Source organism: Diceros bicornis, chromosome 3 (genome assembly GCF_020826845.1).
Source record: "Diceros bicornis minor isolate mBicDic1 chromosome 3, mDicBic1.mat.cur, whole genome shotgun sequence".
Lineage (NCBI taxonomy): Eukaryota > Metazoa > Chordata > Mammalia > Perissodactyla > Rhinocerotidae > Diceros > Diceros bicornis.
The window spans coordinates 72,124,561-72,144,856 of record NC_080742.1 but is presented as its reverse complement, the minus strand read 5'-3'; the positions used below and the strand labels follow the sequence as shown (position 1 = coordinate 72,144,856).

Below are 20,296 nucleotides of genomic sequence, written 5' to 3'. Positions count from 1 at the left end.
AACCATTTTTCTAAATTGTATGCTAACCATAACACATCTCCTAAACAAATAAGTGATTATGAAACTAATATTCTAGCTAGAAATGAAAATGGTTTCAACATCCAGAAATAGCCTACTACTGAATCTTTGAAATTTACTATTTTCCATAATAATTAAAATAGATATTACCATCATACCTCAAATTCTTCAGTGAACCCATTACTTGCATGTAAGTCTGCAACATGCTTTGGAAAGTGCTTTATTGGAATTGCTCCAACATCATCTAAGTGAATAAAAAAATTATATTGGAAAGGATAATTAAACAGAAATGAACATGCTTCTCATTTATAAAGATTTATAGAGTGCCTTCTTCTAAAACAACTTCGAAGTGCAATTATTCCTATAATCCCGATTGAATATCAGTGTTCAATGAAACATTGAGCAACAATTAACAATTCTCTCTATATTTACTATCAATCATAACCTTCATTTTAGAATTCTGATTTGATCAGGAATCTCTTTTCCTTTCATACTCTAAAGAGACAAGAATTAATTTTTAATGTTAAATTGTAAATATCACCAAATTCTCACTTCATATCAATCGACTATAGTTCTTTATGTGTAACTTTCTTTAACACGAGTGGGAGTTGCATGTAAATTTGGGGGAAAAAATGCAGAAATAATATATTTTTAATTTTACCATGGACTAAACATAATATATAGTGCAATTTCAGTTTTATAAAACTGTACAGTTTAATGTCTTGCAGTTAAATAGTCAGATTTTTGCATTTGAAAACATTTTTTCCTCCTCTCTATAAATAATAGAAAACATTTATATGTAGACTATTCATTAAGGATAATGTCAAAAACCTTTGGGACTTTTAATCTGTAAAATTTCAAGAATTCTAACTTGAAAATATGCGATATAAACAAAGTCATTGAATCTGTTAATTAATTGTGAAGGGGCCAAATTATCTTAACTGGCTCTATTTTTTTTTTTTTCCTGGAAAGACTGTCTTAGATTAAACATATTACTAGTTCACAGTATGCAATTTCACAAGTGATTTCTCTGACAAGGAAACATCAAACACGTTTCACTAGAAACAGTTATTTACATTAACAGATGTTCAGCATCTAGGCCATTTAATATTTTTAAGCTTCAGTTACCAAGAATTTGCTGATTTAAAAAAAAATTAGAATCCATCTGTTCTCTCTCTTTGATGAGCGTACCTGAATACTAAAATTGAATTAGCCAGTTAAGCTTAGCACTAGGCAAAGGTGTAATTCCACCTTCACACCTACAGAAGGATCTTGCCTGGAAGTAGCTTTTATAATTAGATAAGAAAACAGAAAGAATTTGTCACATCTAAATCATTAGTTCTTCTAGTAAAGGGCCTTCAAACCCATTGGTATTATCCTGCACAGCTGACCTTTTTTCACAAGCAAATTGACTATGTTTTATTTACAATCATGCATTCTAGCAATTTCTTTTATGAACTGGTCTGCAAGTAAGTGAGACTAACACATCTTTTTATTTTCTGATTTTACATAAAAATGGGCATATTTGGGTGATCAAGAATGCGTCTTTGAGAGCCGAGCACGTGAAATGAGGAGACGCCCTTGATGACTATTCTACTGAGAAGTAGAACTGCAGCTTTTGGATTTCCTGTTGAAGGTCCTAATTTTAGATTATTTTATTTATTGTTAGTGATAAACTATGTTGGACTTTGGATAATATTAGGGTTAATTTGCACACTCATGCTGATGGGGCATGTAGAAGAGGTATGTTTGAAAGGGAAAGAAATCAAAATGAAACAGATAACTGAGAGCTGTCAGTCTCAAAATTCTAAATGTGTTCATGAGAAACTGTGCTGTACTAAAATAAATGTACAGAATTTTAATGTAAACTAGCAAAAGAGAAATAAAACAGAGATGGTTAAAGACATAGAGTTGATAAAAGAAGAAAAAGAACAAAATACCTCTAATTTCTATGCCTGTTGAAAATTACAAAGAAAATGTTTCTCTTTGGGTTTTTTTTTTTTTTAAGTCATGAGATTTCAGAAGATAACATCATGTAGAACTTGAGCCTCTAGCAATAATATACGGAATATCAGACAGTTTAAAAAATGCTTCTATAAAATGACCACGCAGTTGCATTTTTCCCTCTGTTTCCCCTGGTTGGGTGACTCTCTGTGCTTGTCTCATCCTCTATCCTCCAGTATTTATTCCATAGTTAACACATTTCTACACAACTCCCTTTTTCTTACCACTTTGCATTCTGAAATGTTATAAAATGTTAATTAAATAAGTGTCTGTGATTGTAGTTATAGTGTGAATTCTAGGGTCAATGGGTGTCTTAACAAAATAACCCTGGCTAATTCTTGAATATTGTTAACCAGGTAAGTTCTGATAAAAATAGCTGATGTTTCCCCAGGTATTCAACTGTTTGACATTTCTACTTGAAGTATTGCACACAACCTTACATTCTTTGTGCTCATGTTTTTCTTCTATCCTTACCATTTTACAGTTTTTTTTTCTAATATAGTTAAGAAACCTCATAAAGGAACTAAACTTGATCCTTATTTTTCTTTTTGTCCTATCCACCCTTACTGCACTGATTTAGTCTGCTTTTGTTGTTTAGGCTTCCATTAAAGTAACTGAAATGACTGAAAGTCAGTATTATTCTTAACTAATATTTAATTGCTATAAGTGTTTATGTTCTTTAACATATTACATTTGAACAATTATAAATTATCTTGCCACATCATCTTATGGTTAAGAGTGTTCAAGATTAGTGAGAACAAGGTATAAACCTGGGTGTCTGATATACAATGTAATAAATATTTTGGGCAACACTAATATTTACTAATCTACACTAGAGCAATTTGCACAGCACTCCAATAAGGAGAAACCTTCCAATATTGTGCTTGTCGTTCAACATCTACCAGCTACTCATGGTCACACTTTAAGCTATTACCTGAAATTGGAAAGATGGGTGTGGGAGGTGTGGATATTACTCGAGGGGATGTACTGTCCTCTAAATAAAAGTGCGCTGTCTGGAAGCATTTCCTGGAAAGAAAAGAAAGCAATTTATACTACTGGTTGACATGGATAATAAGACAACTTCTGAGCTGCTTGAAAATCATGATGGAAATTTCCAGAATTAAAACTTAAGTGGAAATCTATATCTATTTTACAAAACACAGGTAGTAAAGAATTTTATGGCCTCAAAATTTATCTCAGTTTTACCTGTACCTGATGCAGAAGAGTGAGCAGATATCAGAGATGCTGAAAGAAGAGATGGCATTTGACGCTGCGGTTGGTACCAATACCACATTGCTGAGCTAGGACACCTCGACGCTCTGGCTACTCTTCCACTGTTGCTATGTACCAGTGTGTCCTGCCACCTGGGACAGGACCAGAGCGGAAAAGAAAGCACGTCCAAAGCTATTTTCACTCCATATTTAAGTGACCATGCCCTTCGAGCATATTCAGCTGCTAGCAAAAGGCAGCAAGCTGACTATGTAGAAACGAAATTCCACAGTGGTAACATTTTGATGAAAAAAGAAGGAAGCTTTATAGTGCAAGTCTGATAATGCAGTAAAGACAGAATGAAGTGAGGAGGAAATAATGAGCATATAACCAAAAACAAGGGTGATTTTCTTTCCAACAGATGCTAGCCTTGTTGATGAGGGTTTTGAGAGGGAATACATTTGGAATCAATGCATCTATGACCTACAATGTCACTGAATCTATTTTCATTCAGATAATAAGAGCAACATCTGGTAAGAGCACATTACACACTATTGAGAAGAGCAAGGAACCACCTCCTGCTATAAACTAATGCAAACCACTCTTAATTTAAAAATTTAGATAATTAAAACTGCTAATGACACTCTTTGATGTGGGTCATTTAATTTATTTGAAATATTACTCATGAGCGGTTAAGTTTAAATAGAAATATCCGTTTGAGTGAAAATGCCAATCTCATTTTCTATTTTAAAGACTCAAGCTACAAGATATTTATCCTAATGAGCTTTAACATAATACTTGTTCTTATACGACACACCTAAATTACAATATTTTTTCAGTAATCAGTTCCCTGCATAAAATTCTTCGGTGGCCTCCCACTGGATTAGAATGAGATTCAATTATTTCAGCAAAAGCTGTGAGACCCTCCATGACCCAGTCCTCTGCCTACTTCAGGTTTCTCCTCTCCTACAACTCCCTCCCTCATCCATTAGGCTCTAGCCCACACTGGTCCTCCCTTTCTCCCTCAAAGAAGCGCTGTCAGTACCACCTCAGGGCCTTGGCTCTTGCCATTCCCTCTGGCCATCTGCCTTCTTCCCATCATTTTTGCATTGGCTCAAAGACCACTTCCTCTGAGAGTCCTTTCCTGACTACCCTGGCTAAAAGTACCAGCCCACCCCACCAAGTCACTATTGTTTGCCCTTTTGTTTGCTTTGTGGCACTTATCACTATATGAAATACCCTATTTGTGTATTTGTTTATTTGTCTTACATGTTTTTAGTTGATCCTCCCTCATCAGAATGCAAGCCCCACAAAGGCAAAGCACTTTGTCTTAATCACTGCAGGGTTAGTCCTTGGTGCTAAAAACAATGAATGTCACGTTGTAGGTCCCTCAAAATATTCGTTTAATGAATTCACTGCTATAAATATGAGTAGTATAAAATTATATAGTTTATTTATAACCTTAATGTTGCAAGCCCCCCTCCCCCCGCAAAAAATCCAAAAGCAATGATGTGCATAGCAAAACCTAGTCCTCTCCTGTGATGGTCTAAGCCTGTGATAATCAAACCTGTGAGAACATAGATAATTGAAAAACCCAAGAATGTCTTCAAGAGAGAACAGATTGTGCAGGAGGAAGATGAGTGGATGAAGAATCAAGTATCAAAGGGACCCTGAGCGACGTTCATATCCTGGAAAGTGGAAGGAGTATTGCAGACTAATGAGGAATGGGAGGGATGAGGGCCACAGGTCTCATGATAAAGAAACTATCCTCTTGAAAGTCCACATTTGAGCAGAATTGAAACCAGACTGGAGCAGAAACTACAGGGAAAGTTTGGCTTATTTGTGCAACCAGAGATGTAGCATGTTCTGACACACTGATATGGAAATACTGGATTTGATACTTGCTGTTAAGATCAGAGAATCAAAATTGCTTTGATTCCTCTAAAATGTAGTTACATAAACTGGTGAAAGGGTTTCTATTTATTTTTCAAAAAATCTTAAAGTCGTAAAATGCATTAAGAGACTTAGTGCAATATCACAGCTGATAGAAGAACCCCTTCAACAGCATCTCTGACATATAAAGAAGGTCTGGTTTGAATACCTTCAGTGACAAAGAGCTCATTTCCTTATAAGTTGTTAGATATTTCTTTCTTATATTAGCTCAAAACTCATTCCCTTCTAAGTACCACCAAATGTTACCCAAAGAGGAGGCCTTCTGTTCCGCTGTTATGCCTCTTACTGATGATATCTTTTTTGCATCAAGCCAAATATCTATCTTCCTGTTAGTTTGACACATTGGCTCTAGCTCTGCACTTGACAGAGTTTGAGATTATGGTACCCAAGATCTTTCAGTACTTCAATCCTACTTTGGCCCTCATCTTTTTTAACTTTTGTCCTTTAAGTTTGTAGTCCAATAATACAAACAGGTAGTAGAGCATTGAACATGCCTTGTTCTGTCCTAACTCAGTAATCCTTCTCCCTGCTCTAAACATGATTCTCCTTCTGACCAAAATGCCTCACTCACTAACATGCCAGGCAAACATTGTCCTCCTTAAAGACAACTCAGTGGCACCCGCCTGTGAAACACTCTCAAATTTCCTAAGCAGACTCCAGCACTCCAGTTTCTCTGTTTCCACTGCTCCCAACACAAACTTCCATTCACATTCACCTTTTTAAAAATATACTTAATTAATCCAAGGATGACCTTCACTTCCTAGACATTATTCTCAGTTATTTTTTAAAATATTTTTATTAATTGGTGGTTAGGGTAATTATTTTGCAATATATTTGTTTTGTGCCTATATCCTCATTACATTTTTTTAAAAGATGGGCCATGTCTTTTGATTTATGTAAACCCAACTGCTAAAATAGTGCCAGGGATGGGGCCGGCCCAGTGGTGCAGCAGTTATGTGCACGCGCTCTGCTTCAGCGGCCCAGGGTTCGCAGGTTCTGATCCCGGGTGCACACCAATGCACTGCTTGTCAAGTCATGCTGTGGTGGCATCCCATATAAAGTAGAGGAAGATGCGCACGGACGTTAGCCCAGGGCTAATCTTCCTTGGCAAAAAAGAGGAGGATTGGCAACAGATGTTAGGTCAGGGCTGATCTTTCTCACAAAAAAATAAAAACCAAAAAAAAACAGTGCCAGGGATACAATAGGCGTTAAATGTTGAATGATTAGACAGGTTTCCAGTAGCAAGTAAATCCCACTAACCATAAGTTATTCAGCTACATCCTAGACTTTCTTGTCTACCCAAGCCTTAAATGGGATAACTTAAAATCTCAAAACATTTGGGAAAGAGAGTTGCAATATATAGCTAGAGAAAGACGGATGGATGGATAGATAGAGCATGCATCTGAGAGAATGGGAAGAAGCTAGCATCTCATAGAATAGAAAAAGGTAAATTAAAACATATTGGTGTTGAGGTTTAATATGTTGCTAGTGTTCATTGTAGTATTTGGGTAAATACCAGCTCTACTCTTTTCAGATATGTAATCAAATATTTATTGATTTTAGAAAACAAGTGGTCCAATAATGTTACTTGCATTAACAAGTAATAAAAAAAACCTTATAAATCATACCAAAAAGCTTATAAGTTGGAAAAATTAAAATTAAAATAGTACAGGATAAATTCTGGATGAAGGTCATCTGTATATTGCTTAGGTATATTTTATAGTGCAGTCTTACCTAGGAAGTAACATTCTACATAAAGGTCAGCATGGTACCAGAGGCCTCTATTTAGGGTTGGTAGCTACCCTCAGGGACCCAAGAATTTGAACTTTAAGATCAAGAGAGAATTCACATTGCTTTTCTTTCCACTCCCCCCTGCCAAAACAATTGCGTCTATGGAAAGTTCTTTCCATACTGCTTTTGATGTTGTTTTGATGAATATACCTTTGGTATTTTTAGGTTCTAACTCCTCAAAAAGCTCTCAAAAATTTACCCTTTGTCTTCTTTAAAGAGAACTTTTTGAAAATCTTCGTTATTGAAGTAATTTTGCATCTTAGAAACTTACGATTTGACTCGTAAATTATACCTTAAAACATCTGGAAAATAATTTCAAGGCATATCACTTAATGTATGACAAGATTCAATATCTATAGTCCATCTGTTCTGTATAAGCAGTGAATGTCTTCACGTCTATGTGCTAAGTGTTGATAACTATGTCTCCTGCTCATTATCACTCAGTCATGATGAAAAAAGTGATGACTGTTTTAAACTCGTAGACATAGGTCCTATCAATCAACGTTAATCTGATTATTTAATTTACACCTTTTCATCACAGTAAGTCTTTAGAATTAAAAGCCAGAGATGTGTAATTATTATTCTATTTTTTAGATACTTATACAAATATGAAACAATATTCATTATGCTGCATTCATCACAAAAGCTGTTTAGAAGGTCTGACAGCAGTCTTAAAAAAGATCTAGTAAATTCTCCCCCGAATGGTAAAAAGAGGAAACTAATTCCTAGGTGGGTAAGTGACATGCCCAAGGCCATACAGCAAATTCCAGGCAGAAATGGGAAAAGGACCCAGATGTTACGACCTCTATTTTGTTCTGTCTTCTTGCTACAATATGGTTTCTCTCAAGGTTTAACAAAACATAGGAGACCACCTTGTGTTAGGTAAATTAGACAAAAGAGAGGACCTATTATACCACTTTGAGATTATTTTTTCTCCTAAAAAATTAGGTTAGAAAAATGTTTCAATAGATAAACTTGGAAAAACTCATAAGGACCGTGGTGCTATTAGACTCTTGTTGATATGCCGTTAGATTTTTAAGCCTTTCCACAGGCTGTGGTTTCCACAAGGATGGAAAATGTTTCCATATTGGCTCGTAAAATCATATTGTTTACAGATGCATCTACACTGGAATTTGAATACTTCACACGACAAACCTTGAAGAATGCATTAACATTGTCATTTTGTGCTTCAGCACATAATATCCCTAGTGTATTATTGATCTAAAAAGTTGCATTTTGAAGTGAATTAACTTCAAATGGATGTGAGTAAGATAGACATGTTAAATTTTGAAATGGATAAGACTGACAAATTTTATCAGAACATTTGATACTTAGATATAAAATATTTACATAACCTTCTGAGTGTTCATAAACTAAAGCACTCTTTATTCAAAGTACACAAAGTATTATTTGTGAGGAAAAGTGAAACATCATATTAGTGAAAGTCAAATTAATATTTTTCAACTTGTAATTTTATCTTTTTCCTCCACATAATACAGATGGCATGACCCATTATTAACAGAAGATAAAAACCATTCCATATTTTTAATTTTCCATGAAATATCAAATCATATTAAATGACACCAATTTTCAAATTTACAGAAAATAAACTTGAAATATTAAGAAAGAGATTAAAAAACTCATTCTAATTATTTCAATCTTACAACTACAAACCATCTTACATCTTCACTATTTACTATGAAGTAGAATTTCATCCTTTTTTCCATCTTATTTTAATTTTGTTTAACCTCAATTCCCATTAACTTCAAAAATTGGTTTGGTAATAGAAAAAATAAGCAAATGGGACTACATCAAACTAAAAAGCTTCTACACAGCAAAGGAAACCATCAACAAAACCAAAAGACAACCTAACAACTGGGAGAAGATATTTGCAAACCATATATCTGATAAGGGGTTAATCGCTAAAATATATAAAGAACTCATAGATCTCAGTGACAAAAAAACTAACCACCCAATTAAAAAATGGGCAAAAGACCTGAACAGACATTTCTCCAAAGAAGATATACAGATGGCCAACAGGCACATGAAAAGATGTTCAAAATCACTAACTATCAGGGAAATGCAAATCAAAACTACAATGAGATATCACCTCATGCCTGTCAGAATGGCTATAATTAACAAGACAGGAAACAACATGTGTTGGAGAGGATGTGGAGAGAAGGGAACTCTCACACACTGCTAGTGAGAGTGCAAACTGGTGCAGCCACTATGGAAAACAGTATGGAGATTCCTCAAAAAATTAAGAAGAGAACTACCATATGATCCAGCTATTCCACTGCTGGGTATTTATCCAAAGAACATGAAAACATGAATGCGTAAAGATACATGCACCCCTATGTTCACTGCAGCATTATTCACAATAGCCAAGACTTGGAAGCAACCTAAGTGCCCACCAAGGGATGAATGGATAAAGAAGATGTGGTATATATACATAATGGAATACTACTCAGCCATAAGAAACAATGAAATCCAGCCATTTGTGACAACATGGATGGACCTTGAGGGTATTATGCTAAGCGAAATAAGTCAGAGGGAGAGGGTCAAATACCATATGATCTCACTCATAAGTAGAAGATAAAAACAGCAAAAAAACCCCACATAGAGACAGAGATTGGATTGATGGATATCAGAGGGGAAGGGGGGAGGGAGGAGGGTGAAAGGGATGATTAGGCACATGTGTGTGGCGATAGATTGTAATTAGTCTTTGGGTGGTGAACATGATGTAATCTATGCACAAATAGAATATAATGATGTACAACTGAAATTTATATAATGTTATAAACCAATGTTACCACAATAAAATTAATTAATTAATTAATTAATTTAAAAAATTGGTTTGGCAGGGAAAATCTGATTAGATATAAACCAGTAATCCGAAAAAACATGATATCAATGTGGGTAAGAAGTTTGGCCAACAAGCCCAGTGGGTAGTAGGGAGAAAAGCTATATGAATTCTTACTGAGCAAACATTTATGGATTATGTACTGTATTCATGGTACTCTGCTGAGCCTGGAATCTTCTGTAAAGAGAGTCATTGGCAATTACAGGAATCAGTGAAGAAAGCAGCTTTGTTTGCATTATGTTATAGACAAAATAGACTTCTAACTCATGCGGGTAACAAACGCATGATCTGCTCTCCATACTCTGAAGTCTACTCTGTTCTGTAAAGGAAGATATGAAATACAGCTGGTCATGAAAACATTTTAGCTTAGCCAACCAATGTCCAACCACATGCAACTTCATGCTCCAGGCCTCACTGTCTCAGACACTCCCAGCTTATTCCTGCTTCCCAGTCTTCCCGCCTGCTGTGCCCCTGCCCAGAATGCCCTTCTCCTTTATTTCCGCTTTCTGATTCCTAGCCATCTCAAGCCCTACATTTTACATTTACCCTGCCCACTCTGGTCTATCAAAATCCCTTGTTTTCTGACCACTTTTAGCATTAGAAATTCCAGCTTCCATGCATATGCTTTTGTGTAATGTTTTACAAAATTTTCATGGAAAATTCTTTCTCCTCAATAAGCAGGGGCTCTCATTCATTTGTTTGTTCGTTCATTCATTCATTTTTTATATTTTCCCATAGTAGTTAACATAGTGAAAACTGTCAATAAACACACTAGTTTTTAACAAACTGAGAGAATATATTTTGGGATAACACATAAAGAGTAGTGATATGAACATATAGAAAGACGTTTCTAAACAAAAAGAAATTAATTATAGATCTTCTGAACAAAATTCTTTAAACAAAAATATAAAGTACTAAACTATGCCCTTTCTTAGTTTACAGATATGACTCCTTATATCATCATAAAGACCTTGTTTTCCAACAGACGTAGTTATAACAGTTATACTGATTTATACTGTGTCCCTAGTAAACTTACTAATTTGCTGTGTGTTCTGCTTGCTATAGGATGGGAAGCTTACAATGAGTGCAATTTTCCTTCTCCTTTGAAAGTTTTAATAGGTTATTGATGAGAGTGAAGCTATACTTCATCCTCAAGTTAAATTATAACGAATTTTAAAATCCCATGCATCTTAATATAGTCATTAACTTTATTTTCTAATTATATTCATATTTTAATTGCTTAATTTTTATTCTTATGTATCTTTTTTATTGTTAGTATGCAATTGATATGCATCTTGTACAAAATTCACTGTTATAAAAAACCAATTTTTTTTTACTACATCAAAAATTATATTTTCCTAAATAATACCTTTTGAAATTGTAACAGCTGGAGCATTTAAGCTGAGAAGGTTAAATTTATGTTAAATACTATGATAATCTTTGATTGTGAATTAAATTAATATGAAAGTACAACGGTCAAAAACCTGCATTAAATATTAACTGAAACCAAATTTCCTCCATTTTACCATTAATTATTGCATTGAAGGATGAAAAACAATCAATTCTTTTATTATTATGTCTTTGGATTCACAAATTCAGCTTTTTCATAGTTACCTGTATAAATTAATGGTAGCTCTCAAGTAAAAGGAATTTTGAATATGCTTTGAAGACCTTTCAGATCAAAACTGGGCAAAATCTGAGCTTTATGAAATACATTTCCAAAACGAACACTCAACTTACCTCCAGTAGATGAGAATACCCACAAGAACCACTAGACAGATAAAAGTCAGGGCTGACACGATCACAAGGGGTACAACTGCCTTCTTCTCGGATTCCAACCCCTCAGCTAGACCAATACGAGATTCATGGCTACTATTACTGGCCTCTGTAGTCGGAAAAAATTGAGAAAGTTGATATTTAAGCTTAAGGAAAAATCACAACATTTTTCAACCGAATAATTGCAACCTTCACTGTTGTTGCTTACCTTTAAAATTTCAACTCTAGGATGCAAAAACTGTCTATTATTTTAAACCAATTTAAGTAAAACAAAGTTTAAAAAGTAAGGCAGGCTATCAGAGCTGAAGAATGATAATATCCCAACAGAGACCAGGATCCGGGTAGGGGTGCCATGGCAAGAAGTGATCATAATACTGCCTTGAAAAGCTTGGTAAAAGGAAAATGGAAGTATTAAAATAAGAAAACTACCCAGTTTTTAAGTAAAATAATCAGGAAAAACAATGCCACTTACTGAGTCACCATATATAATCTTGATTTTTTCAAAATTAATTTCAATGGAATTAGTTTTAATTCTGCAATTAGGTAAATAATTAGGAGCAATTAATAATTTCACGAAGGGAGAATCTTAGGATAACTCTTCTTACATTAGGATAACACTTCAATCCAGCAAACTATTTAAAATTTAAGTTTAGGCTAGTTTTAAAAAGTTTTTTTAAATGCCCTTCTTATCAACCGTTTTTCTCTATCAAAAATAAAAATGCGGGGCCGGCCCCGTGGCTTAGCGGTTAAGTGCACACGCTTTGCCACTGGCGGACCGGGTTCGGATCCCGGGCGCGCACCGACGCACCGCTTCTCCGGCCATGCTGAGGCCGCGTCCCACATACAGCAACTAGAAGGATGCGCAACTATGACATACAACTATCTACTGGGCTTTGGGGAAAAAAAAGGAGGAAGATTGGCAATAGATGTTAGCTCAGAGCTGGTCCTCCTCAGCAATGGATATTAGCTCAGGGCTGATCTTCCTCACACACACACAAAATAAATAAAAAATAAAAATAAAAATGCTATTGCATGTGGATTAAAGGAATATGTAGATCTGAGAAACTCTTTTCAAATATTCAATTGTAAATTATAAAAATAGTCTAAATTCTGTCCTTGGGTTAATTTTAAGAGATGGCAATGACTATTTTTGTGACCAATTGGGTACACTATTGTTCAAGCATATTCAAAATCACTGCAACTGCAGCCATCCTTCCAAGATGTTAAAAGAGTTTCAGAACCACAGGGTTTCAGTGGCCAGTCACAATCCTTCACTTCTACTTCAAGGTGTGTGCAGTGGGAAACCAAGACGATCGAACATTTGAACTGTCCTACCACAATGATATGCAGACACTGCTACAAAGTAAGAGCTCTTACCCTGCCTACCTGCAGAAGTTCTGGAAGAACCAAATAAGTTTCCCATCTGAGTCTATATTGCTTCCTACACGCTTGGCGCATTTGGTGCTTTTATACGAAGTATCTTACTATTAGTGATACGAGACAAAGGGAATCAATTCAATTTAAAATATTTAAGGATAAATTTGAGAGTAATAAATTCATAAACATAGCAATGAAATATATCTAACTGCAGAGAACTTAAGATTTAAAATGATTGCTTTCTTCTGTAAGGAGAGATGATGCAGGAAGGGTCAAGAATTTAATCCACTCATATAAGAAATGTATCAAAAGAGTATAAATGACACCCAAATTTCCCAAGATGTTTGTTCTTATAATTACGGACGCATTTGCTAGAAAAAAGCAGAATTTAAAGGTGTGACTAAAAAGCACAGAACTGAATAAAAAGTGGCAGCACTGTAAATCAACTGATCCCTGAGCTGCAGTTAACATTCTTGTGAGAGAAGCTCAAACTTCACTTTACATTATATTAATCATATGGTCTGGTAATTACATATTGTGGTGAGGCTTATCTAGAAGCCTAAATAATCTGATGGTAAATATACTGAAAATTCCCTTATAAAATTCAGGACAGCATCTTGTTTTATACATGATTATCTTCACATTTTTTCCTATTGTAACTATTGTTACCTAAATGGAAAGTCTGTAGGTAATAAATGAAATAATCCATTTAGCAAAGTCCCTGGTCCCTAGTAATTTACAAATGGTGGTTAATATTATTACCGCATCAGTCATTCTTGAAGGGTGGTCCCCAGAATAGTGGCAGGAGCATCACTTGGAACTTGTCAGATATGCAAATTTTGGGCCCCACCTCAATCACCTCAAATATTCTGAATCAGAAACTCTGTGGGTTGGGCCCAGCAATCTGTGTTTTAACATTTTTTCCAGGTGATTTTGACCCACATTAAAATCTGAGAAACAATGATGTACATTAATTTATACACAAAATGAGCTTATATAATTGCACAGGTCTTCAGTGACCACAAATATTCACAGCAATATGTATATAGGTGTATATATAGATACACACGTATCTCACATATATAGATGTATGTGCATACATATATACGAGATATGTCTTATCATATATGTGATATATATGTCAGACAGATAACATAAAATATGTAACAAATTACCATATATATCACACCCACATTATATACACTCACTATCCATGCATGTATGCACACATATAGTCTTGTATACAGACGTTTCTCATAAGTTCTCTAGGAGGTCTGATTTTAAAATGAAATCTTTAATTGAGGAGTTAGAATGATAAATCCATTGTAACTGCATATTATGAAACCTAGATATTTTATGCACGGTGGGACACCACATGCAAATACCAACAATCAACTGGTTGCTTTGTATACTATAATAAGGAACAACTAGTTGTATTGATTTTTACATTTATTAGTTGACACTAAAATGTCTATTTTGATATGGATCAGTAGTGTATATGAGTTACCCAAATGATAAGACAAGAATCTACTAATAGATAATTAGGAAATAAATAAGATTAATATTTTAAAATATCTTTTGAGAATAAAACAGTAAAATTTTGGTTTTAGAATTTAGGTATTATATACATTTTATTGTCCTCAATCATGAAAGCATAGTCTCTAAGAGACAGACACCAATTACATGTTTCCAGTCTCAGTTTTGTATTAACTCCCTATGTGACCTGGATCACGTCATTGAGTATCTTTGTGTCTCATTTTATTCATTCATAAATTGCAGATACTAGTAATTGCCTTATCTATATGATTTTGAGAACTATGTCTTGTAAATTATTCTACATTCTAGGAGTACATAATAAAATTATAAGTTTCAGAATTAGTCTATATGCATTTGATAAAGAGGCATATTCAATTATTGGATAAGACAGACTACATATGATTTTTTAGATATAGTTTTAAAAACAGGCAAGAATTTTTCCTTAATCTTGTTTGATCTTACTTCATTAATTTTGCTACTTGATGATGTTGGATGTTATATTTGGATTGTTTTTTCCTTATCAGTGGGAGAACATACGCTTAATAATTAAATAAATCTAATTAGCACATTGAAGAGAAATTGCTAAGTTTTAGTCAATAATTCTGGGTTTGGTATTTTGCAATATATAGTCTTTCCAAAACAGCAAAATCTAGCAAAAACATATTGATGATGTCACCACCTAGTAAGATACAAAATCGATAGATTCCTGATATTTTCCTTTAAAATAAATCTAATAAAAATTAAAAAAAAAAGCACTGTAATCAAAGCCAGATAACAATTTATATACATAGCAACACTAATGTATATAGTGACCCATGGATTCATTATTCATTCTCACATGTCAGAGTTGAAGTGTTTAAACTGGAATGCAATGTTAAATAGGTTTTAAGTCAGAACGGAGAAAAATTTCTCTATCAAAATGTACGAACTTTTAATTGCTGCTGCACTGAAGGAAAAATATACAACTAATTCAAGGGATGGACATAACAAAGAGGAAAAATATCCTAATGAGATTGGTGTGCATGTTCTGGATTATAAATATCCCCTTTTATGCAATAAGAGTGCAGGATGTTACTTTTGATTTAAATATTTTCATCGTTAATTTTAAAAATGCCTTAAAATTTAATAAAAGCAAATTATAAAATTCTTATCATCAATTCAATAAAATTATTTAGCATTTCATATGCTTAATGGTATTGAATTTTCCTTTTTTTCCTATTGGTATTTGAAGCAAACATCTGTATTATATATGCTGCAAATAATCTGCTCTAAGAACATCTGGCCAACAAACTAATTTGCATAAAACATGTTAACAAATTAAATGCATTCTACAGAAAATGTTCTAGCGTTTTACATCTTGTCATACAATACCTATACACACTATGCATATTAATGCATATTATTTAACTTCTTAGAAAGGTGTATAACAGCCAAGTACAAAGTAAAATGTATTTTGTTAGTTCACACTGCCCTCTTTAGGCAATATTAACATAATGAAACAAAGACAGTTTTTAAAAATTAGAAACTTCAAAAAAAAATCTTACCATTAACTCTCAAAACTTAACAAAAGGAGTTTTTTAAAAGCTCCCCAAGCTGAGGTGGATGTGAAAATTACCTAATTCTTTTCCATGGTGGGTCAGAGAGAGGTGTTAATATCATATTACTATCAGATCTTAGAATTCATTTTATAATTCAATAGAATTAGTTTACAACTAATTTAGAACATGAGTAAATATGAAAATTAAAACCATCTATTTTTTGGTGGTTTAGATAATTTTCAATCTATCATTTAAAAAGCTAAAATGTATTCTGCACACATAATTCCTCCAACATGGAATAGGCATCTTGTAGAACATGAAAAATTGGCAATAAGTAAAAATCATTTCATCTATTTTGTAGAGAATTAAATTAAGAACCAAAACATGTTGAGAATTCATTTGAAATAATGAATAAAATCATACTTTAAAAACTGTAAATTGATTTGTTGAATGTCTTAATTAAAAAAAAAAAGTCCCATTTTACCAAACTTCTCTTTCCAGAATTTTTCTATTTTTTGAGGAAGAAAACCACCATATCTCAATCTATCCCTTGGATCCATAACTAACCTGCCTGTGAAATGTTGAACACTTCTGAGTGTCCGCTAGTCAGAGTCGGTCTTGAGGACTGTGGGGATCCGGGATTTATCTCTGAGTCACCTGCGCCCAGGACCCCATCAACATCTCTTTCGTTAACATCTGGAAAACTGAAATCTGTGGAGGTCTCATTATCATTAAGGCTATCTGAGGCCCCTTGCCCTGATCCACTCTCTTCATCACTTGTAAGCACTGCCCATGCTTTAGATTCTGGGGTGAAAGGCAGCAGGGCATTACCAGTCCGAATGTTATTTTCCTGTTTTCCATATTTGTGCTTTTGGGTTAGTGCATTTGTTGGTGGTGATTTATCAGGACTTCTGTCCACATCAGTTTGACTGGCTGATATTATATCTGTGACTTTATTTTCTTCTTCAGAATTCTCAGATAGTGAATAAGAGATTGGGTTATTCTGATCCACAAGACTGTTTTCCTGGGTGTCTGAATCATTCATTACCTTTTCCTGTGACTCTCTATAGGAGGAGCATGACATACACTTATTTTTGGATAAACCATCTCTGTCTCTGTCATCATAATCATCATCATCATAATCATCAATATCACCATCGTCACCACCACCCACTAAATCAGCATCAGATCTGGCACTTTGAATCAGCTCAGAAGTTGTTTTAGAAGGAAACAGCAACTTGGTTGTGGTTACAGAACCATCTCTGGTGGGAGAAACAGCTGTAATGGAAACATACACATTTCCTAAAGGAGCAGAAGGATCAGCAGTTACAAGTGTATCAGAAACAACTGTTGGAATACCAGCAAATACCTCATCAGTAATAGAACCCTTGGTGGAGGTGAAAACTTCATTAGAACCTATAAGCTTATTTATAAGTGTATTTGGTGGGACATCGATGGATAAAACAGGAGTAACAAATGCATGCCTTCCTTTTGGGGGAAAGACATGGCTAATCTCCAAGTTGGCAGTTTGGAACATCTCATAATTACTGTACAATGAGGGTACCACTTGCTGGGAATTTTCGCTTTTAAGCAAAACTGGTTCAAAATATTTCTCACTTGCATAAGAAATGGTTAAACCTTGAAGAGAAGCAGCGTGCATATTAGAAGCAGGCGATACATCAAAAACTGGTACAGACGTAGAATGCAGCGTATTCTCACTTGAAGCAGAATCTGATGCCATGAGATGCAATATTGTAGAACTAATTTGATCAACCTTGGGGGTTTCAACCAATATTGGATCACTAGGCACAGCTGCAAGAGCAGTTTTAAGCAATGTGTCAATATCAGAAGCCTGAAAGGAAGGTTGCAGCAATACTTCAGTATTAAAAGAAGCTGAGGCCTCATAAAACAAGAGCGGAGTTGAAGGAGATAACATTTCACTAGAAGCAGGGTCAGAGGACGCTGGCTCTGGGTTTGCACTAAGCACAGGTTTAGGCAAGGTGTCATGAAATACTTGAGATACAGCATGTGTAGGTTGAACTGAAAAGTTATTTTCTGGAACTTGACTAATCTCATGATCAAAAACCTTAGTGGCAGTATAAGCAAGAGACCCTGGAAGTATGCCCTTTGTGCTAGAAATGGAAACAGGGGGTTCTTGTAAAGATGAATTCAACTTATTTACATTATCATACAGGTCAGGCACGACTATGCTTTCAGAATGGTAAACCATCTCACTGAAAGATGAAATTTGCAGTTCAGTCTCATTTCCATATATTATGTCACTTTTAGAAAGCGGCTTATTATCATCACCAAACACAGATGTTGTATATGTAAATTCAGCTACAGAAACAGGTGAAGAAAAGTTAAGGGCTGTCAGACCATCTGTGTCAGGCAAAAGAAATTCACTATCAGAGGAGGCTCCAGACCACTCCCCATCACCAGAGAGGCCGTGAGTAGGCTGCAGCAAGGATGCTGTTGGAGTTAACAACGAAGACTTAGGCATCGGTGTGTGGCTAGGACTGCTAAATAAGGAACCCTGATGAGATACATCAACAGAATCATGCACAGGTATTGCAGAACTGTGAGAAATAGTGAAGAGGTGTTGGGAGCCCTCATTATCAGAGAAAGCATAAGCAGGTTCAGGCCCTGAAGAACGTGCATGCATCGTGACACCACTGCTGGATGGTTCAACTTGAGAAAACATAAGTGTTTTATAAAGGACACCAGATTCACTACCACCAAATTCCAATGTCTCTGAAGCAGCATGAGTAGTGGTCTGATGCGACACCACATCAGAATATTGAGCAAGGCTGGGTTCTAATAGCAAATCACCCCCAGCCACCGGCAAAGAAGCATGCAGGGACACCTTATCACTCTCAATAGCTGAAGTAACTTGTGGAAGGATTTGAGACACTGTATACAGATGGCGAGACAATTCACTACTGAAGGAAGCAGAGGAAAATGGGAGCAAAGGTGCACCATCATAGGAAGACAGGATGGATTCAAATGACACATCAACACTGGGAAATACAGGCGTAGCATGCAAGGCCGAATCACTACTTGAAGCAGCAGGGGTAGTGTTGAGGATCTGATTGTCAAGCAACAAAGGGGTGACTAGAGGAAAGACTTCACTACTGTAGGAAGGTTGAAGAGGTGTCTCACCATTGTATACTGGTTGAGTTGTCTGCGAGTGTACCACGTTGACAGTGGGCACCGAATCGTGTTGTCCAGAGGATGGAGTAAAAGCATGAGGTGTTACCTCAGTCGGGAAGTAGGCAAAGGTAGAATAATGTGGCATTTCCATATCTGTGACTGAGGGACCTTGTGACACCAGTGGGCCTGGAGAAGAGGACTCAGTTGTCTTCTCAGCTTCACCAATATGTATCTCAGTGTAATTAGTCTGGAGAAAGCTCTCTCTACCTGATCCAACATCGGGCTGTGTTGTCACATCTGTAGTGCTAGGAAACCACACATTTCCATCAACGGAAGGATCCTTTAGAGATTCTTCCAAACCTGAGGCTGAATCTTCTGAAGCATTTCTTGGAGATTCTGGAATAAGGACAGCATATGTGATTACTTCCGGGTTTTCTGAAGAAAATACATACCCGTGGGATATGTTCTCAGAGATGAAAGGCACAGCAGAAGTTGCAGGACTGGCGCCTGAAGAATCATCAGCTCCCGTATCCAGCCTGAAATCGGTCAATAAACTCTCTTCCTCACTGATATCAGTAGATACCTCTTGGGATTCCGTTTCAGAGACTGTATTTAAAGATTCCACAGTCCCAGACAAGTTCATCTGTGGAAATCTGAGAACAGTTTTAGAGCCGTCATTTAAAGAGGCTGAAGTGCCTTCCAGAGTGCGAGGTGGCAGTTTGGTCACAGTCTCTGAAGTCAAAGAAATGTCTTTTTCTGAGGCTAATTCAGTGACTGGTTGGGAAGTGGAATCTAAAGATGTGCTGTGAATATCACCCTTTCCAGAGAATTCGCTTCCTCTTGTTGGGGATGGGTTAGTCTTGGCCTCATTGTATTTAGTCCCTACGCGATTGTAGTTTGCTGTGGTAGGAATCTGGGGTTCCTTTCTCCTTATTTGGTTTGTGGCACTGTCTCTACCAGGATTCACAACAGTGTCTTCTTCAATGTCTTTTCCCTCTTCTTCCTCCTTCGAAAAGCAAGCAAAGTTTAATGGAACATAAGGAAATACGAGAAAAACAAAATCTTGATAATATCTTAT

The 20,296-nt window shown here is 35.5% G+C and overlaps 1 protein-coding gene across 2 annotated transcripts in view; it reads right to left on the bottom strand.

Moving 5' to 3' along the window:
* Positions 1-20,296, bottom strand: part of PTPRZ1 (protein tyrosine phosphatase receptor type Z1) — a 168,534-nt gene that overhangs the window by 24,512 nt on the left and 123,726 nt on the right. For both annotated transcript variants that reach the window (XM_058529032.1, XM_058529033.1), the window contains exons 12-15: positions 19,228-20,224; positions 11,579-11,723; positions 2,957-3,048; positions 177-262 (exon numbers count right to left, since the gene is read on the bottom strand). In XM_058529032.1, the coding sequence (XP_058385015.1) occupies positions 177-262; positions 2,957-3,048; positions 11,579-11,723; positions 19,228-20,224 (1,320 nt within the window). The remainder of the gene's footprint in view (positions 1-176; positions 263-2,956; positions 3,049-11,578; positions 11,724-19,227; positions 20,225-20,296) is intronic.